The sequence below is a fragment of the Lycorma delicatula genome, chromosome 5, assembly GCF_047948215.1.
Source record: "Lycorma delicatula isolate Av1 chromosome 5, ASM4794821v1, whole genome shotgun sequence".
Taxonomy (NCBI): Eukaryota; Metazoa; Arthropoda; class Insecta; order Hemiptera; family Fulgoridae; genus Lycorma; species Lycorma delicatula.
The window spans coordinates 91476750-91499959 of NC_134459.1; the positions used below are offsets into that span (position 1 = coordinate 91476750).

At 31.5% G+C, this 23210-nt stretch overlaps 1 protein-coding gene across 1 annotated transcript in view; it reads left to right on the forward strand.

Moving 5' to 3' along the window:
• Positions 1-23210, forward strand: part of Myo81F (unconventional myosin 81F) — a 457375-nt gene that overhangs the window by 403334 nt on the left and 30831 nt on the right. Inside the window, exons 14-20 of the mRNA XM_075366639.1 lie at positions 716-852; positions 1399-1541; positions 8341-8542; positions 12185-12574; positions 13851-14052; positions 17814-17968; positions 22498-22722. Coding sequence (XP_075222754.1) covers positions 716-852; positions 1399-1541; positions 8341-8542; positions 12185-12574; positions 13851-14052; positions 17814-17968; positions 22498-22722 — 1454 coding nt within the window. The remainder of the gene's footprint in view (positions 1-715; positions 853-1398; positions 1542-8340; positions 8543-12184; positions 12575-13850; positions 14053-17813; positions 17969-22497; positions 22723-23210) is intronic.

Below are 23210 nucleotides of genomic sequence, written 5' to 3' on the forward strand. Positions count from 1 at the left end.
ATGTTATAAGATATATATTATTTTGAACACTTCTCTTACCGTCTTTCATTGAAGATATTTTGTAATCTGTTCACCTGATAATAAAAGTTAGTAAAACAATTTCAGAGGAAAAGAATTAAAACAAATAAAATTTGAGTATTTCTTTTATTAATTGTATATTTTTGAATTTTGACATACGGTTCAATTCTGGACAGTACATAGAAACTGTATTTTAAGGAATGCTAGGTAACTTGACTGTTATATTTTTAAATAAATTAGAATCTTATCAGTAACAAAAGGTAGGAGGAGCTAGAACATTGATAAACCTTTTCTGATTTTATTACTGTTTTACTATTTTATTTATTGATTTTATTTTTTTATATAAGATAATCTTATATATAAATTTATCATAATTATAACAATAAAGGTATCAGAAAATGTTGAATAGAGGTGTGTACTTTACTTTTCAGTGTAGGTTTTGTCACATTTTTGTCTATTTTTTTCAGTTTGGTTCATAATAGATGTAAGTAGTACTCTTGTGTTATATTTCATTAAAATGGAAACTTTTTGCTGGAGCCTGTTAAAACAGAAATATATGTTATCTGGAAAAAATATAAATAATTTCCTTAAACAAATTTCTGTATTTATTTGGTAGTATTTTATTTTAGTTTTAGTTACATTAAAAATCCATGAAGTAAAATTTTTCTTGAAATTAAAATGTTTTAATTTATTTCAGAATATATAAGAAGAAGAATTGCTACCATTCAAATTCAGCATGCTTATCGTGGTTGGAAAACAAGATTAGTTTTTCTCAAAAAAAGGCGTGCTGCAATTGTTATTCAGTCACATCTTCGTGGAGTATTTGCAAGAGAGGTAATATATTACATTACAAGGTCTGAAGAAGATGAGAGCGGTAAACAAGATAGACATTGAGCGAGTTCATTTAACATTTATTTTTTTAAATTAAAAATTTTTCTTGTAAAATAATTTTTTACTTATCTTAAAAAAAAATTTATAAATTTTGCACATCACATTTTAAAATACATTTTAAAATTCATTTTATGAGGTCTGAAGAAGATAAGATCAGTAATGAAGATTTATATTGAGCAAGTTCATTAAACATTTTATTCTTTTTAAATAATGGTTTAAATTAAAATTTTTTCTTACAAAATAATTTGTTTTTACTTATTTTAAGAAAACAATCGATAACATTTATTAATTTAATAAATATATATTTTTTAATGTTAAAGCTTTATTTAAAACAATATATGGTTGTATATTATGTTTGGTTTATATTTTAACATAGTCTTATTTTAGATCTTGAAAATTTGTTTTATCTTTAATGTTGAAATTTTGTTTAACAAAATTTTTGTTAAATTTTGCAACATTATTTTTTTGTTAATTCTTTTTATTGTTCAGGTGGCTTCTGCATTACGAGAAATAAAAGTTTTACAAGAAGAGATGAGAAAACGAGAGAAATTGGAAGAGGAAAGAAAGCTTAGAGAAGAAGAAATGAAAAATAGTGCAGAAGAGAATAAAAAAATACTAGAAGAATGTGAAAGGTTTGTTGCTGTATTATTATTAGTTTATTATTAATATTTGAAAATTTTAATACTATAAGGTTTTGGAGCCCATTAAGAAATAGTTAAATCATAACATAATTACACATTATTTAAATCATGTATGGAGTGTTAAATGCACTACTCTCTACAGATAACAAAAAGAAACTGATCAAGCAGTTGAAACTTGAAAGGATCAAGGGATATTGTGGAAAAGCCCATTACTAAGTAAAAGATTAAAAAAAATAGAAAGATGTTATAGTCCTTATTAATAATACATAAGGACAATAATTATACAGCATGATAGTACTGCAACTAATTGAAGGCATTATACAGATAAAATTAGTACGGTAAAATTTTGAGGGGACTAATTGGAAATTATTTGGTGTTTGTCAATCAAATTATGAAAGTGATTGAATAAGGAAAAATTTAAATTTCATTTTAAATAAACTGTCAAGAAAATATTTTTGATCATTAGATAATTTATTAAAAATGATCCTTTTTATAGGACTAAATATTATGCTCTGTAATGTAAAAATAATTCTGCTTGATTTGATGAAAATGATAAAATATTAGAAATAATCATTTTTATTTATTTATTTATTAACAAATGTTGGTCTCCTGTAAATACAGATGCATGGAATTTTTATTCTACATGAATCATACTTAAATTTCTGACTGCCCACTTTTTATAACCTGAAAACTCATCTTGATTTTGAACTAGCTCTGAGATATAATGTTCTGTTTTAGATAAGAGTATGCAGGTATGATAAATATTTAAAATAAATGCAAACACAGTGATTAATATGAGACTGTAATAATATGATTTCATCTTGGTGAAAATGAATTCAATTTGATCATCCCATAAAAATTTATCATCCAGCACGTTACCTAAAAATTTTACATGTATTTGAGTATGGTTCCGCTAAACCTCAGATGTATCTGGGAATAATTTTCTGTCAAAACCTTTAAGGGTATGAGGTTAATATGAAGGCCTAATTAGCTTTATTTGCACATTAAATATCTTTTAGTATTTATGTAGTACGGTCAACTAAAATATAATAATAGCTAAAGTAAATATATTATGTTTCAAGCACGCAACAATATGATGGTTTGGTTGGAATGGACAGAGGGTGAGTATTTTAATTCTTGAAACTGTATTTGTGTTAAAGTAATATTTTTATTATTGTTGATACATTAAGGTTCAGACTTTTTCACTTCAAATGATGTGTGCACACTTATTTCACAGTTTTTTTAATCATGATTTTTCATTGTTGAAATTGTTTTTTATTTATGTTGATTTAATGATAGCATTGATAAAAATAGCAACAACTTAAAACTGCAGATAAGTTATATTATTACTAGTACTAATTACTAATAATAACAATTAGTTCAGTAACTTTTAATTTACTATTTGTATTTACTTTAATAACTTGTAAGACTACTTACTAGTACTGAATACCACAATCTCTTATAAGTACCATATCTAAAAGTTTTACAATATAAAAGATAAGTTTTATCTAAAGTTTTTCACAATATATGAGATACTGTAACACTGTTTTCATCAGTTACAAATAGTCTCATTCTTATAGTAATGATTTTTTTTCATATTGCATAATATATTCATATTAACACATATATTTATATTCATCAAACACATACGAATTTAGTAACAATTTTCTTTCTTGCATATAACCTTAATTCACATTATTTGTTTTTAAATTTTTTGATGGGGTTTTGAAGTATTATGTATTTCAGATATGTCTAATGGGTTATTCACAGTTTTTTGCACTTAAGTCTCTGAAATACAATGACAATAATTTCCAAAATTATTCTAAAAAGTCATTAACATCTTCTAAAGATGACAGTATTTATTATTATTAAGTAAAATAATAATTTTAATTATGTCTTGTTTATGAAAATTTTCCATTAATCTATTAATGAAGGATATAATTATATAGCATGTAGTATAAGAAGTATTTTTATAATACATTTTTCAAAAATATTATACTGGGTGGATTAAGTCATGATGAGGTTGAAACAGTTAAATTTTTTGCTAATATTTATTTATTTATGATTATAATAAATAATACATGATGGAGATTACTTAACTCTATGATCGGAAAATTTCTTCCATTAATGCACAAATGAGTTCTTTCTACGACATAAGTAATATCTTATGGTGGTTCCAGAGACTAAATAGAAAAAGGGAGAGAGAAAGACAGAGCTAGATGTCTCTGGTTCTTCGACACTTCCTTGCACAAGTTCCATATTCACTTCTCTACTAGCTGATCGTGATCTTCCAATATGTGGAAGGTCAGTTATTGAATCCTGTTACTGGAAACGTATCATTGATGTTGAGGGCGCAACTCTACTAAAATGTTAACAATATACTCACTCACTGTGTTCAAACAATTAAATGTTTGTTTTGAAAGTAAAACTGAATGATTGTGATGCATTTTATGGTCGTGGATTTTTCCACAATGAGTTTTCATACTACTGGCCACAACTTCTAAAACAAAATCAAAAAATGACTGCAGATCCAAACCTTATAACTTATGGGCCACACATATGTAGCCACTACATTATATGTAGCAAACCTTAGTAAAAGTAGCAAAAAATGCAATTGTTAGAAATTTATGCAGTGTTTATGTAATTATTACAAGTAAAATGTTTTTCGTTTTTTTAATAATATTTTAATCTTCTATTCTTTAATGTTAATTTCTTAATCTTTTCTTTTTATCCAAAACAAAGACATTGATACTTGAAACCAATGCCATGGAATATGAATTACTCATGAAAGAAAAACTATATGTTGGCTGCAGTGTATGTCTTATCATAGATGATGATTTCAATGTCAATATCTGCTATAAATGTGGCAAATGTAATTGCAATGCTAAGAAATATACACCTAATATCTGTTATACTTATAATTGCGCTGAAAAACATTAAAGCAATACTTGCACCAATAAAAGAAATTTGAATTGTATAAATTGTTTAATGTCTAATGGGAAATATAATGCACACAGATAAACAAAGCATGCTGCGCATGAACCTAGTATTCAGTGTGAAACCTACAACCTTTTAAAAAAACAGAATATCCATACAATCCATTTGAAAGTCATGTATATACAAAAAAATGGAAGGTAATGAGTCTAATTAATTGGATTGTGATCTTCTTCGTAGAAACATTGACAAAGAGTTAGAGGATATTGAACATGAATACATTGAAAGAGAAAACATTTCAAATGGTTTTATAAGTTTAAATAATGCATTTAAAAATAGTAAAGAATTGGTTATTTATGTAAGTATTACGAGTATAGCTAAAAATTTAGTCAAACTTGAGCAAATGCTAGCTTTAATAGAAAAAAACTTCATTATATCTGTTGAAGCATTTTTAAAAAAAAAATTTCTTTACAACAATTCAACATTAAACCATTCTGATGGAGTATATAATACTTTCATAAAAAGATTTAAACATTACATCCACTATACTAGGTTTACTTATGAAGTTGCTAATCACTACACATTTTTTTTTTAATAAGTAACTCACCATAGATTGAATCAGAATAACAATAGATATTACAAACAGATAGATTATACTGCAGTTTAATTAACTGAGATAATGTGACTGACTGAAAAAATGCAGGCTCACCGTATTTACATTTTAGCCATGCATCTACACGGGGGATGAGTGTGTAAGTCCATCTCCCTTTTGTAGAGTTGTCCCAAGTATTTTGTCATTCCTCCTATACTAGTCTTTTGGTTGTCTTTTTCTCCATGCCCTCACATGTTCTGGTGCTGTAGGCCGCCTGTAGATGTATTGATAGTACTCCTGCGATTACTACAGCCGCCTTAGCCGAAATTGTCAGATATCCGAACGTGACGTTTAGTGCCGCCCTCCTGTGTATGGCTGCCAGTTGTTTGGTATTTCTCTTTATGTACAGGGCCGGGAGTCAAGCCGGTACGGCATACAGCATGATGGCCGTAGTTGCTGACATTATCAGTCTGCGCTTCGACGCCCGAGGGCCGTTGGTCTTCCGAAGGCCGATAAGCCTCTCATCCGAAGCCATTCACCTACCCTCCGTGGAGCCGAGTTAGCCGCGGTCTCAGCCTCTTAATAATGGTGTCGCCGGCCACCATCGCTAGGTCGTCCGCGTAGGCTAGCATTATTATGTCCGCCAGATAGTTGAGCCTGAGGACTGCATCTATTACAACGTCCCACAGAAGTGAGTCAACACTGATCCCTGCGGCACGCCTCTCTTCATTCACTTGGCAACACACGTCTCCCTCTTCGGTGGAAATCGTACGGTACCGCCCGGAGACCGTCGCTGATTCCCCGGAGCCGTAGTTTTTCTCCTATCGCCCTCCAAGGGACGCTCCCGAACGCATTCTTTATGTCCACCAATATGACGAGGGCAATCCGTCTAGTTCTCCGTGTGCCGGCCCTCCTATCGGCAATCGACCTCGTCATTTTTACGTACAGCGCTTACGGTCGATCTGCCTTAAATTGTGTTGGGGATAAACCTCCCGTTGCGAAAAGTTCTGTTCACAGTCGTTCTGTCGGCATCCTATAATACAGTTACTGAGTGACTGTAGGAGACAGATCGGCCTGTAGGAGTTCACTTGTCTCTCTGTTGTTGGCTTGGGAATTAGTAGAAAACTCCCTTTCTTCCACAGTATTGGCACGTTTCCTTCTTCCAACGCGGAGTTCATTGCGGCCAGTAGAATTCTTGGATGGGCCTCTCCAAGCTTCTTCACAATGAGTATTCCAGGAACGCCGTCTTTTAACCACAAGAAATGCCCGGGCATTTCTTGTGGTTAGTCCGTCGCACGGATTGGTGTAGTTCTTCCATCGTAAAGCGGTGATGTATGTGACCCGTAATTGGTTGTTCCTCGTCCTCCTCCTCAACAAACAGGGTCGCAATAGCATCTTCTGCTTGTGTTCTGGACAGCAGGGGGAGTGGTGGTCTACACCGCTTCATGACAATGCGGTTTGCTCTTCCCCACGGGTCATCGTCAAAGTCCTGTATGCTTTTCTTCCAAGCGTCCCGTTTGGCGTCTCTGCTGCCTCCGCCTGGCCGGGTTGGTTCCTCCTGGCGCGTTGTAGGATTCTCCTGGTTGTCTTGGACGTCTTCCACAGGATTGCTATTTTGGATGACCACCAGAATAAATTTTACCACACGCCGGCAGGGGCACAGCCTGTCGGATTTTTCCGCCATGACATCGAGCGGATCCCCTGGGTAATTGTCCGTTTTCCCCATTCTGTTCGCCACGGCGTCAAGGAAGGCAGATGATTGTGTCTCCGTGAGGTTCCATCGGTGCCGTGTGGGCACAGGTCGTCGGCTCTCCGAGCAGTGTGAAAAGGATCGGTTCGTGGTCACTTAGGCATTCCTGCGGTATAACGTCCCAGGAATATCCGTCGCGTACCAGCTGACTAGTGGCCGCGATCACATCCAACACCGAACTTGAGCGTCGACCGATTTAGGTGTGTCTGCCAGGGGAGTTCAGTATCGTTAGGTCGTGCGTCTAGGAACCGGTAAAACTCATTTCCGCAGTTCGAAGAGTCGTAGCATGCAAGTAGGACCAAGGATGTTACGGTCACTTTTACGATGCTTCTGTGTCGTGACACCGCTGTCGTGAAGAAACTGTTCCTCACCGCTACGTCACCTTCCGTATCTCCAGCCATTGGGTTTAACAATCCTCTTGGGTTCTGCGAGTAGTAAGAAGTCTGCATCTGTCCGCAGCGCCACTTGCCACACGAGGTCGTGCGTGGCTATCTCCTTCTGCAGTTTAGCTGTAGACATTTCATGGCGAGCGGTGAGGGCAGCCCCGGCCTCCGGTTCCGGTGTCCATTTGTCTTGCAGACCAGGCACGTTGTAGCCCTTTTGCAGCCCTCAGTTTGGTGGTCGTCTCCATCACAATTAAAATTGACTTCAATGGTCAGGACCAGTGCATCGGCCGGCGGCATGCCCAGTGTTCCAACATTTGAAGCATTTCATGGTCTTCCCCTTGCCTTCTACCCGGCAGAAGGGTCCGGTCGGCAGAGGTGTACCCATCCTCTTATCGATCTTACTTCAATTCGGGGGTCGATGTTACTGCCCATTTATGTGACACCACCTGTATTTCCATGGCAGTCTTTTCTGTCGTTCAGTGTTCCAAAAAGTCTGTGGTAGCCAGGCGGTCTTTTTACACTGTTTTTGTGAGTGTAGCTGGTGAACTCTTGCAGTTCACATTCTTACAGTGGTGGTGTTCTGTACTGCCTGTTTAGATTGACTGATCTCATCAGAATTGGTGGCGGTTTTTTTAGGTGGACCACCAACCACCATAGTGAGTGAAAAGTGATCTTCCATAGGTATCCCACAAGTACCAGTGATAAAAACAGACCACCCTGGCAGTGCACCACTTACCAGGGCTAGGGCTTGATACAACCAGGTGCACCCTTGTTCCTAGAGGCCACCATTCACATCACTCCACATAGCCATTCACTTCTTGGCACGGTCGAGTAGCATCTTTGAGTAGGTGGTGGTGGTGGTGGTGGTGTGGTAAGGCATGTGGGGTATGGAGAGTGTGAGACCAGGTGCACGCTGTGATGTGTGGTGAGCAGTGTAACCTGCACCCGCTGTATGTAGACAAAGTAGGGCTCAGGGCTGTGTCAGGGAACACCACTCCCCAAGGTCCCAAAATTTGGGGTCCCCCCTGCAGTGTAATAATGAAACCTGCTATATGTACATGTGTATTGTTCCCAATATTTTTTACATTTTATTAATAATTTTACAAATATTTACAAATATGTTTTTAGGGCTGCTCAAGAAGAGATAGCTGCTCTGTCTCAGATGGCAGAACAACTGAATTCAAAGTTACTTGAACCACCTGCATCTGGGGATTCTGTTGATCTGGATAATTTATTTTCCTTTTTATCTGATGTTCAAACTGGTCGTAATCAGATAATAGAAGAGATTGGCGAAAGAATGAATGAGTTGGTTACAGACTTGGATGTAGAGGTATTTACATGCAGATATTTAACAGCATTAATTTCAATAACAATGATCTCTGGGTGAATGCATTTTCTTGTTTACCAGTAGTGCAGAGATTGTTAGGGAAAAATCCAAGTGTAACAAATTGATTTTGAGTGACACTGAAACCCTTCACCATATATATATATATATATATATACACCTTCCTTTAGTACACAAATATACCTTTTTTTAGAGTCACTCTCTATGGCCAATATTTTTAATAGTCTTTCCTTGCTGTCCCACTTACACAAAAAGTGGTTTAGCTTTGACTGCAACATGAATATACTTTCAGATCTTTCATATTTTCATCACCTGATAAATCACACATAGCCAAAGCACCGGAGTTGTAAGCATAGTAAGCATCTAAGTTGTAGAGTATTTAAAGCAAACTAATGTCCCCGACTAATGTTCCAGTATTAAGTTTATGGTTGTAAATGATTCACACCATTTACACACCTGTTTTGGTGGTACATTATTCTTGGAAGTATTTCAGCTGAGAACAGATGTTTCTCTGTAATCTAAATGAATCTAGGGTAATACAGATTCATTAATTTTTTAATTTTTAGGTTAATTACACACATTTTATGTAATAACATTCTGGCTAGCACAGACATTCACATTAATGTGACAGTTTTCTTATTTTAAATAATTTTCTTATAACAAGATTATATCAGGTACAGAAATGATAAAATTTATTTTACATAGTTTTGTAACATTTATGACATGCAATAAATAAATTTAAGCACAAAATACAATAAAACAATATTGTTAAATATTATTCTTGTTAAATATGTATTGTATTATATATTTTTCTTGTTAAAATATAATCTCCATTAGTAATTTGGATGGAGCATTCAATTGTCACACTGGCGCCAAACAACTTGCGCACAGGTCTTTGAAGCTGACCATTAGCTTTTTAACCAGTCTAAATGAATTCTGAATTTCGATACCACCTAGGTAGTTAAAACCTATAGGAAAATGTCCAGGCTCTCACATAAGCCATCAAAAATGTGGCAAATAAGGTGTTATAAATGACCTTGGCAGAACAAGTTAAAACCATTATCTGAAATATTTTGTAGTTTGGGTAAGAATACTATTCATGAAAAATCTTTAGCGTTTGCCTTTGTACAGAGGCATATAATTAAGTGCAATATTAAGATTTACTTTTGACTGCTGCCCATCATGACAAATCAAGTGGGACCTTCGTAATCTATTGCACAGACAAAATGGAGAAGGTACTACCTTAAAGGTGGTAACTGACAATTTATGTTTAATTACTTAAGATAAGGTCAGTCTTATATTCTCATTTGAGTAAACTAGAAACACACCTTTAGTTGGATAGCTTCATCTAGATGAGAGCCTGAAATAAAATCAACAAAGATAATTACTTCTAACAACAGCATTGCATGGTAATGGAAAATCTCTCATTTGATATTTGAATTAGGCATCTAGTGGCTTACTATGGAGCAGAAGGCAGTTCCATATGTTATAGTTCTAAATGCAAAATGTTCTAATTTATGATCTGAGATCAAAGCCAAAATACACGTTGTAAATTAAGGTTTAACTAGTATTTTAACTACGTCCAATGTAATTACAATTATGATCTAAGTATTATTGAGAAAAAGTAGTGGTATCCTTGAGATAAACCAATAAAGGTTTTAGCTGAGCCATCAAAGACAACTCGAATTTTAGTAATTAAGACTTGTGGGAACTATTGGGATGAGGTAGGTAATTACATCTGATTCATTAGTTAAAACATCATAATTAGGTAATGACATGACCTAATCTTAAGTATTCTTGCATAAAGGTCTCTATTACACAGGGCAGTAGAAAAAATTACATTTTTTCTTCGTTCAGTCATTTAAAATTTCTTTTGTAATTTTGTCAATTGCAAAGATCCAAAGAAATTTTAGATCCAAAGTTAGATCTAGAATAACTAACATTATGTTTATGAATCTTATTGTTCGAAGTAGGATGTTTGCAATGAAATTTAAATGCATTGTGGTAACATTTCCAATACTGAATTGGATACTGAATTTCTCATCAAGAAATTCTAGGCTAGGAACAAAGTTTGGACAGCCCTTATTTGATAATATCCTTCCATAATTTGGCAGTATTATCTAGCCTTGTTAGAAATTGAATTACAGTGAATTCAGTTATGTTAACTGAAAGTTGCATTGCTTCAAGCGAGTTGACAACTGAAATCTAATTATTTTCTTTAAAAATATCTACTTTTAAAATGCAATTTGCATTATAATATGCAATCAAATTTATTATCAAATTGTTTTATCAATAAATAATGCAATTTTATAATTTTCATTGTTTGTTGGAAGATTTTTATTAACAGCTAAGGTTTAATCTTGAAGCAATGAATTAAATAATTTTTGAATATTTGTTATATATTTTTGAATGTGGACTAATGGAATACACTAAATACATTAAAAAGTGAGGCCATTTAAGAATACCACTTTTAAATCTGTGGTAAATTGACAGGTTGCAATTTACCTAAACAATTGCTATTAATTACAATTGCTTAGCTGTGTCTACAGAATGTTCTTTATTTACTATCTGCAAATTGATAATGGTAACAAATTACAAACCCAGTTTCAATGTAGTAAAGAAAACTCCTATATTTTCATTCATTCATAATTTATTGAAGATCACCAATGAAAATTGAATTTGCCAACCTGCAATGTATTAGAACAATGTATTATCACAATATTAGAACTTCACATATAGAGCTGATATTTCACATAATCATAAATTATGCAGTCTTATCCATATTTTTTAATGATCGAGCCTGGAGGACCAAAGATAATTACAATAATTTCCACCATGTAGCAGCTTGTTGGTTGTGTAAACTGTATGCATTAAGTAATGCCAGATAACCAGTTGTTAATAATCACCTTAACTTAAAGTAAATTTTTACATTAAATTAGTTAAAAATTATATTAAATTATAACATTAAGATTATTACACAATTACAGAATATTAAACATTCTGGCTAGCACAGATATACATTTTGATATTAATTGGTTCACATTGTAAAGGAATTCATTTACAGTAAAAATTCATGCATTAATAATTATAACAATAATTAAGATCAGTTGGTTCATTAACAAATAAGAAGAAAGAATAAAATGACAGGAGATGTTTATATTAAGTAAGAGGACAAAGAAAACAAATGAATCTGAACACATCTCTTATTTTTATTTTCTTGGAAGGACATAAAATCTTTTAACTTGATCCTATAAATAGGACCAGGTAATTATGTTATGAAAAAAATTTGGAAAACTTCAAAAATATTTTCTGGTTTTCACAAAGCCTCCCAATAGATGTTTTTGGCCTGGATTATAATAGATGGTTTTTAAATATATTTTTAGTAAGGATTTTTTTTACAATATGTTTCAATTTCATATTGGTAAATATGAGTCTTAATATATTTGTATAATTTACTAGGTGTTTTACTAGAGGATTTTTTTTATGAAAAAAAATTACTTATATAAAATATTATATATAATTGTTACTTTTTTTTATATTTAAAATTATATTAATTTCATATAGAACTATATTTGAAAATCATTGAGACCATGATTTTGTTCTAATAAAATCATATATTTTTTGTAGTTGGAATCTGTGATACAGCAAGAATTAGAAGGATTAAATGCACAAAGTGGAGGAGCTGTGCCGCCCAACAGTCTAGATTTATCTCAGAGAAATACAGTCACACTTAAGGCACCATCACTTCCAGAACCTACAGAGCCTCCTCCTCCTCCTCCTCCACCGCAACAAGACAGTAATGCTGGAACTAGTGAACCAATCTATGAATCAGTCTTACCAAGAGATGAAGATGGGAGTGGAGACCTTTGCAGTTCTCCTCCACCCTTACCTGCACCTCCTCATAAACTAAGGCCAAAATCACCTGGTATTGAGAGAATACAGCGAGGTACTGGATCTCCAACGGTTGGTTCACCAAGGCAGAGTCGACCTAGTTCAAGAGGATCAAATATTTCTGGGGTAAGATATGAAAACGTATATTTTTTATGATTAAATTACAGTACTGATTAGTTATCCTTCCCTTGATGAAATATTTTAGATTTATATATCAGAAAGAAAAGATTTTTATTAAATATTTATGATGTTTCTGTTTCTGTTGTTAAATTCACTTGAGGTTGTTTTTTTATGCATATATGGAAAAAATAATGGTAGAGATGATAGTTAATAAGATAAGTGGTAATTAATTATTTTGAAAATAGTAAACATCATTTACTAATGTCAATTTCCAAATTTGATTGGATTTATTTTTAAAAATCTATTAATCCATTCAATATCACTTTATTAAATCTTCTAGATTTTTTAATAAATATAATACTTATGTACGACATATATTGTAATTTATAAACAATAATTAATTGTTAATACCCAAATGGAATTGTTAAAAAAAAACACAGTTTTCCTTGAAAAGGGAATTAAGTTTAGAATGGCATAATTTTGTATAAATAAACAATAAAATTGTTATTACATCAAATAAAAGCAAATATTAGTGAACTGAAATAAAATTTTACATAATTATATTGGACATTCATTTACATTATATTATGTATGAGACAAATCCATTGCTTATGTATCTCAGCCAAAGTTTAAAATCAATTTTGTATATGTTATTTTGTTTTCTATTTTTTATTGAAATCTTCTTCTTAAGTTGAGGTAGTAGAAGAATTGTTTCAGAAAGAGTTACATTTGTTATTGTACACACACTATCTTTCCCAGTTTTTCTTATTGTTGCATGAATGTAAATAATGAGAGGGGAAAGAGACATTAGTCAGAATTAGTTTCTCTAACAGTAATGATGTTTATTGTTAGAACAGTCCCTGTAGTGATCAGAATGGCTTCACTCTGTTTAGCTTTATTTTTATCTTTGTGGGTAAAGCTGACAAAGACATCTTCCTGAAATTTATTTCATTGAAATCTTCATTTTATTTTCAATTAAAACTGTGTTATGCACTTTACAACATTATTTTACACTCTTCCTTATGAATCATGGTGTTCAAGAACAGCATATATCATTAGATAAAAAAAGGATGGTGCAGTTGTTAAGGAGTTTTCTGGATTATAAACCAACAAAATCATTTCATTATTATTTGTAAGTATTATCTATGATGTTGGAGTAATTTTTGGAATGCAGCTTCATATTTAATTACAAAACCTTTTATTCTCATTAGACTATTTCTCATGAAGTTCCAGAACATGAATTGTTAAACTTTTGTAAATTGTTCTCTTTCTCTTTTTTTAGGGTGTTCAGTCACATGCATGGAAATTCATTGGTCAATCTGATGATCCAGAAAGAGAACAAAGACGGAGATTTAGAGTTGAAAAGAAACTACAAGAAATGGAAGAAAATCAGGAGAGGGTTATAGATCCACTTCAGGAAACTTATTTTGATATTGTTGAATTTGCACAGAATTATTTTAATTCTCATGAACGAACACCAGAAGGTAAAATATATGACCGTAAATTTTATCTTTCAAAATAATTATTTAAATACTGCATAAATAATTATAAAGTAATATATTCATAAAGTAATTAAAAATATTCGCTTGGTAATTTAAAAAAATTAACTCTTGAGAAAAGACTTTTATTTCCAGTTTTAGTTTATTACATATCTACTTCACTTTTCCACATAATTGCCATTCATTTCTAAACACTTTTCATAATGTTGCACCAGTTTATTTAACCCCTCTACATAGAAGTTCACTGCCTAGGAATTGAACCAGTTGACAATGGCAGTCTTGGTTTCGTCATTGTTTTCAAACCGTTGTCCACCAAGCCACTTTTTCAAATGCAAGAAGAGGAAGTAGTTGCTAAGTGCAAGGTTGGGGGTATATGGTGGGTGGTCAAAAAGTTCCCAACAAAAATCTTGAATCTTCTTGGTTAAGGCAGTGGTGTGAGGACGCGTGTTGTCATAGAGGATTATGTCAGACAACAGTTTCCTGTGTCATCTGTTTTGGATTGCACATCTCAGTTTGTTGAGCATTTTGTAGTACACGTCAGCAGTAATTGTTGATCCATGTTCCATGAAATTAACCAAAATGACGCCCTTTTCATCCTAAAAAACAGTAGCCAACATTTTTCGACTTGAGTGTGGAGATTGCTTAAAGTTCTTCAGTTTTAGGGAATTTGGATTTTTGGTTTTAGCGCAACTGAATTGATTGCTGTTTCGATTCTGCGTTGGTGTAGGATGATATCCACGTCTGTCACCCTTGACAGTGTGGGAAAATAAATCATGTCCATCTTGTCGATAGTGGTCCAAAAACGCTCGTCCACTATACATTCTTTGCTCTTTGTGTTGGTTAGTTGGCATTTTTGGTACCCATCTTGCATACAAGTTCTGACATCCAAGCTTTTCTGTGAGAATCATATAGATAGAGGTGCATCCAACATGTGGAAATTCATCAGCCAGAGCACTAATTGTCAATTGCCAATCACTTTGCAGTTTTCAGTTCACTTGTTCAACGATTTCATCATTCTGATTATTGGGCCTGTCATTCCACTCTTTAAAAATGGCCGCACATTTCTGCGGCTATTTTTAAAGTCTTGACACCATTGTCTAACCTTTCCTTTACTTATTACTGAAGGTCCATACACTAGGTACAACTCCCAATTAATTTCAGCAACTGAAGATCCTTTTGCACACAAAAATTGAATCACAGTGCTCATTTCACAACTGGTGGGACAAATGATTGTCGTGGACATTGCGATCTGCATTCACCGGCAGGCAAACAACTACTGAATCAAAATAACAACTGCAGTGGCTTTGTAAATAGCCGATAGATGGCCCTGCATGTGTGAAACTATATTCAGACCGGCTAATATTTAAATATAAGCTGACGGTCCTTACATTATGAATGTGCCTTGTAATTTAGTGCTGTAATTTATTCAATTTGGTATATGATTTAACACATTCACTGTCAACAAAACTCTTATTTCTTAAATTATTTCCATGTATTTCTTTTTATTTGCATACATTTATTTCTCTTAAATTATATTTAAAATATTTTTTTATTTATTTTAAGAACTAATTTAATAATCATCTTCATATTTTAATATTTATTATAACAAACTTAGCAAGCCTGCTTTGGACCTGGAGCACAAAATGAAATATTTATTTTATGAACTTACACCAAAGTAAAATTAGATTCTGGTAACTTGCATGTTATTAATGTGGATTGTATTATGTATTTTATATTTTGAATGTTATTTGAAAATCTAATTATTGGATACCAGTACAAAAAAAATATAAAGAACATATTAAAGTAGTCTACAGTAATATAGATATTTGACAACTGACATATAGAAAAAAAAAAAACTGAGAACACTTAATTTATATGATCAGTTTTTGAAATGTATAAATGACATAGTTTAAATGTAGTATATTTTTTGATTATATCCTTAATACCTATCTTTTCAATTCTAAAAATCTAGTATAGTGGGCGGTGTTTTGCTGTGCACATAGGCTGATGGCTGGCTTACCATGCTATTAACTATCCTAACAACTCTTGACAATGTACTGCTTATTACATAAATATATGGAGTTATAGAGATGTTTTCGTAAAGGAATGACTATCTAACTGTTTCACCCATCCTATCAGTCTTATCTCTCTTGCATGCAATGTGCACAGCTGCACGCCACTCACTTTAATAGTACTTCATATAGAACAATAGTTCTATGACAGTAGAAATTGCTCACTAATGAAGACTACTCACCAATGTTGGAGAAGTTTGTCATGAATAAAAGCTCTTTTTATGTTTTTAGTTCAGTTTGGTTTATCTTAAAAATAATCATTTTGTTAAAATTTTACTGCCACTTGCCACAGCTAAAGAAATATTTATGTTTGAACTATTTTTTTAGATGCTTAAAAAATGCATTCAAATATTCCATATATATGTCCAAAGCTGGCACACAACACTACATTATGTATTTCATAGCATATTTGTGAGAATATGGTTTACTCCCATTGTGTTACAAGTAAGAGACTTGTCTGCCCTTAAGCATTCACTCAGGTTTAAAAAGGTACCCACCGGCTTGGTCTAGTGGTAAACACGTCTTCCCAAATCAGCTGATTTGGAAGTTGAGAGTTCCAGCGTTCAAGTCCTAGTAAAGGCAGTTACATTTATACGGATTTGAATAGTGATCATGGATACCGGTGTTCTTTGGTGGTTGGGTTTCAATTAACCACACATCTCAGAAATGGTCGACCTGAGACTGTACAAGACTACACTCATACATATCACCCTCATTCATCCTCTGAAGTAATACCTGAACGGTAATTCCCAAAGGCTAAACAGGAAAAAAAAAGAAAAGAAAGGTTTAAAAAGGTATATTTATTGTTTAAATGTTATTTGTTATATTAACTTTGTAACTGTAATGGATCTTTACTATCTTTAGTAAACATATTTATTTTTTTTATCTTCTAACATCAGTAATCTTTATATATTGATATCTTACTATACAATAATTGTTTGTTTAACATAACAGTTGTGTTCTGGAAAACAGCTTATTTTAGTCAAATCACATTCCCTTAGGAAATATGCAATTTTATAGATGAGGTTCTATTATAATTTCTGTTGTTGTGTGAATTGTTTAAACCTTAATGTTAAATAAAAGATATTCTGCTTTTAATAACAATTTTATATTTATTAAATTAAATTTAAAGTTAAAAAATTTATAGTACAAAAAAAACTTTACTTTTTCAAAAACGTTTTACTTTAAAATAAGTTTATTCCGCTGATTGGTTTTAAGTAACTGTAAGATTGGGTTTTTGTATTCTTTTTTAAATTAGGTATTTTTTTCTCAAAACACAATATTTCATTGAAAATACAGAAATATTTTTTTTTTAAGTATCTTTCAGATACTACAATTTGTAATCATCTTATAATTTGTAATTTATTAATTCCTCTATGTGCAAAGCTAGAGCTTAGCAGTATTGAGGAAACCTCATAAAATTTATGAGGTTGCTTTATAAGTCTTAGTCAATTTTTGCCTACTTGCAATAGGAAATTTGTTTTTGGGAATGCTCAAGTGGCATTAATTGAGACATGATTACAATTATTTAACCATAATGAAGTAATAAAATAATGTTAAATAAGGATTTACTGTTATAAATTTTCATCTATTGAATACTAATAATAATTTATGCACATTTTTTAGTTCATTAAATTTTATATATATATATATATATATTTTTTTTTTTTTTAGGTACGATAATAGCAACATTAACAAGAAAAAGTAAAGTAGTTGAGACAATGCCAAAATATGAAATGGTAACATATTATCGTGGATCTACAATACCAAATTCTCATATTCATATGTATGACCCAGACAATATAAACTTGGCTTGTTCTATATTCAGGGTAAGTATTTTTTTATAATTTGTCATTAATTCTAGTTTATTCTTGTTAGTATTTGCTATTTTGAGATAACAGTTTTTTAATATTTGTATAATATTCATTTAAATCACAAGAATATATTTTTAGATTGTCCTGACTCAAAAAAAATAATTATTGTTTATGATAATCTTTATGACTTTTATTAAATTTTAATGAGTATTTATTATTGGTAATGTTTAATTAAAATGACTCTTGTCATTTTGTATTTATAATTTAGAAGGTGTGTCAGTATTTATAATAAGTACAGTAAGTTGTGATAATCTGAACTTAATTTCTTAAAAATTACAAATGTACAATATTAATAAATTGTTTACAGTATTGTAAAATGTATTTGATAGACCTATTGTTGAACTGGATTTTTATTCCCAGTTTTATTGCTGTTGGCCTAACTAAAATTAAATTTTATTGCAATGCTGTGTCAGAATATTCTGCATCTAGAATTTATCTCTTTCTGAAACCAAATTTTTTTCATCTTACGAGATAAAGTAATAATCTTGCGACAATAAAGTAATGAGACTTATGTGAAAAAAAATGTTGCTTACCGTTTTAGTCATGTTTAGTGTTGTCTCCTTCAAAGTAGTTCCCCTCTGATTGCACACACTTATTCTAGCGCTTCTGCCATTGATGGTAACATTTCTGGAACTCATCTTCTGTAATATCCTCCAAGACCCTCATCACAGCTTTTTGGACATCTTGTGTTGTTTGAAAATGGTGTTCCTTGACCGCCATTTTGACTCTTGGAAACAGAAAAAAGTCGCACAGAGCGATATCTAGTGAATAAGATGCCTGTGGTAGTACTGAAATTTGTTTTGAGGTTAAAAATTGCTGTACTGACAGAGCAGTATGGGATGGCGCATTATCATGATGCAGAATCCAATTATCAGCAATGTTGGCACGGATACGAAGAACTCGTTTACGAAGTCTTTCTAAAATTTCTTTGTAGAAATATTGGTTAACTGTTTGTCCAGGAGGCACCCACTCTTTATGAACAATTTCCTTTGAATCGAAGAAGCACACACAAGCATGCTTTTCACTTTAGACTTTGACATGCGAGCTTTTTTTGGTCTGGGTGATCCCTTTGAGCACCATTGCGAACTTTGGCGTTTTGTCTCTCAATCATATTGGAAAAACCAACCTTCATCACCAGTGGTAACACGGCTCAACAAATCTGGATTGATTTCCATTGCTCTAACAGATCGGCTGCCACATTTTTCCGTGTTTCTTGCTGTTCTTGTGTGAGATTTTTGGGAACCATTTTTGCACAAATCTTTTTCATACCAAGATCTTCAGTTAATATTAGACAAACGTTTCTCGATTGATGTTGAGTTCTTCTGCAATCATATTCACAGATAATCTTCGATCAAATCATATGATTTCACGCACCCTGGTCAAGTTGACATCTGTCTGTGAGGTTGATGGTCGTCCACTGCGGTCTTGATCTTCAACATTCGTTCTGCCTTCACTAAAAATTTTATGCCACTGAAAAACTAGAGCTCTTGACATAACCTCCTCTCCAAAAGCCTTCTGAAACTTACCATAAGATGTCGTCTTGTTTTCACCCAATTTAACGCAAAAAGAAATGGTATACCATTGCGCAATATTTTGCGGTTTCATTTCTGTAATGAGAGACACAAACACGTGTTCACTTATTACAGCACAACTCACGACTGAGCAGTTGCATCAAAGTGCCGCTTGGACTGGAAGTAGCTTATAGACCAAGGTCAAAGATGGTGTGCCTACGCAAGCTGCAGGGTTGCCACATCTTGTAAAGAAAAATCAGTCTCATTATTTTATTGTCGCACCTTGTATATTTCTTTTTCTTTAAATTATACTGTAGCCCATTTTATCCTAGGTTAAATAGGAATAGCGCACAGAAACAAATATGACCCATCAAGTCTATCCATTCATGTAGTAAATGAAAGAAAATAATATTTAATTCTTTCAAACACCCTTCAAAATACAGCAGCATGTATATAAATTTCATCATTCCCTTATCCACAAAAAAAAGTAGTATTGTCAGTATCTCTCAGCATTGGCCACCTCATATAATTTCATGAATTTAAGCAAGATCATACTGAAATATGTAGTAAAATGTGTAAAAGCCTAGAAAATATTCAGCCTATTAAGAAAAAGTAAGGAAGAGATCAGTGATAGAGAATTAACAAAAATTAATCTACTAAAATTAATTTAGCTTTTAAGAGGACATAATTCATTATATAGATCATGTCATTATAAGATAAATTATAAATATAAAAGATAAATTTAAGATTAAAAAAAAGTAGATGTGATGCAGTACAAAATATTTTAAAAAATTATAATGTTAAAGTAGATACATTAAATATAAAAAAAACACCACAAAATAATTCACAATTCAGAAAGGACTATAGAAAATTATTTTGAGCGCAAATTTATGTATATGTTGAACGGGATGCAGAAAAATCTTGGTTTTTAAAAATTATTATTTATTTATTTATTTTTAATTAGTATTATTTAAAAAATCATTTAAACAATCAGTAAGATTGTTTCTGTAAAATAAAATTAATTGTATTTTAAATAAGTTGGTGGGAATATTTTTCAAATTGTTTGATAATTTAATAAAAATAGCTATAGAAATATCTAATAAGGCCCTTTCTCATAAGCCGAAGTATTTTTTTGAATTATTTGAAAACAGTTCCATTGTCTGGTTTGGTAGGGTGGATATTGTTATTTTGTGAGAATAAGCTACTATTATTTTTAGCCAAGACTGCTCATTCATAAACATTAACACAAGTATAAATTAACATGTTTAATTTTCTAAATATTGGTCTACACAGTTATAATTATGGGCACCAGATAATGATCTGATAGCCCATTTTTATATCTTAATTCATTCTGATTTTTGAGTGAGCCAAAGAGATGACATAACTTATACAAGAATATATGTAGGCATAATAAATATTTAATAATGAAGAAGGCAAGCTTAGTTTTTTATTAAGGCACTTAATAAAAAAAAAGAAGTCAAATAGACGATGTGATTTTGTTACAGATAAAGTAAATTTGATCATCTCATGAGAACATCACCTAATAAAATGTCAAAAATCAGCAGAAATATTATCATTAAGGGGAATTCTATCCAGTGATAAGTTATGTTACGTCTACCTAAGAAGCACAGTGCTTTATCCATATTTAAAATTAAATAGTTACAATCCATCCGGTGAATAATTTTTTGAGCTGCTCTCATAGATTTTTAATTCCTTTTAAATAATTATCTTCAAAAATAAATACAGTTGTCATATGCGAAGAAGGTTACAATGAATGCCTCAAAATTTTGAGGCATTGCTAATAAACAGTAAGAAAAATAAGGGGGACCAAGAACACTTTTCTAAGGCATTTTATGTTGTACAATATAAAGTAGAGACTTAAATTTTACATTTGTATTCATAACAAAAGATGATATTTCAACTACATTTTACAATTGAAAGGTTTAATTAACCAGTTGTAAGCAGTTCTGATACCAAACTACTAAGTTTATTCATCAATAAAAAATGTGTAATTAAATCGAATACTTCACTGAGGCTCAGAAAATATTTAAAATAATAAATTTTTGTTGTCTATGCAATTTAAAATATTTTCCAAAAAACTAGAAAATGGCTTTGTTACTAGACAATTTTTTCCTAACCATACAATTTCTTAATACATTTTCCTTTTCAAGAAATGTTTAAAATTGAGTTTTCATAATTTTTTCAACTGTTTTAGGAAATAAAGATAACAAAATTGACCAATAATTATATAAATTAAATGTCAAACTTTTTTAAAGAGAGAATAGCAATGGAAGTTTTAAGGCACTAATAAAATCAATAAAATAAAATCATCAAAAAGATAATGAAAAGAACCAAAATTTAAAAAAAAATAGTTGTAAGATTAATTAATTGTATTGTAAAAAATTGTAATTAATTCAATAAAATTAATTATATCTGTAAGATGGATTATAATAGCACCTACATCTTCTTTAAAAAAAACTGGCAAAAATGTCATTAATGAATATTTAGCTTTTATATTTAAAATATGTTTTAACATCCTGAGAATCAGAAGAAAATATAAATACTGATTCATCAACAAAACTATTGCTTTGTTTTTCATGGATCAAAATCATTGTTGTAAAAAATAGTGTAAAAAAGAATATTCTAAAATTTAGTTGCTGTATTTGTAAATTTAGCTGCTTAAAAAGCATCACTATTATATTGAAATTTATAATTTCTGAATTAGCTGCTTTATATTGATTTTGTACACCTAATTCAAAATTGCATAAACTAAATACTAAGAATTAGCTGAAAGAATTAGCTGAATTAGCTGCTTTATATTGATTTTGTCTACCTAATTCAAAATTGCATAAACTAAATACTAAGAGAATAATTACTATATACTATGTATTTCAGTCTGATTTATTTCTATTTTTATAAAAATATATAATCTTGTTTTAAGTATTTTAATACCTTACTTCTGTTTATTTGTAGGATCTTTGCAAGTTCATAAGAGGAGAACTTAAAACAGATGGAGAACTGCAGACAATCCAAACAATTATTGGCTCTGGACTTGAAAGGGAGGAGTTAAGAGATGAAATTTATGTTCAGTGTATGAGACAAGCAACAAATAATCCAAGCCAAGAAGCACTGGAAAAAGTTTGGCTATTACTTTGTCTAACCGTTGTTTCATTCCAGCCTTCCAAACTGCTTTATAAAGTTAGTAAAATAAATGCACCACATTTATTTTTATGTACAATTTTTGTCAAAGTATAATAGTATATAGGAAACATAAAAAGTAGATTTTTAGATCACTGAGTTAACCTGATCAGTTAGCGTTCTAACCTGTGCTTGCTAGTTCTAATCTGACTCAAACCAGTTGAAATTTATTTTCTTATGGTGGTAACATTACTAGATACCTTATCTTCACTAGATACCTTATGAGGGGTTAAAGGTAATTGAAAATTGAGCTAATATGACATTTCTTTTTTATTTTGTCATCCAACTTCTTTTTCTCTGATATTAATAGGTAACATTTTTCTGGAACATTTAATTTTGTAATAATAATGAATAACTTATCTTGTGTGGTTATACTTGTCAACATATGGGTTGAAAGAAAACTAGAAATGCAGAAGAAGAAATTTTAAAATTATTCATAATTTGGTTAAGAGTAACCAAATAGGGTATTTAGAGTAGAGAACTTTATA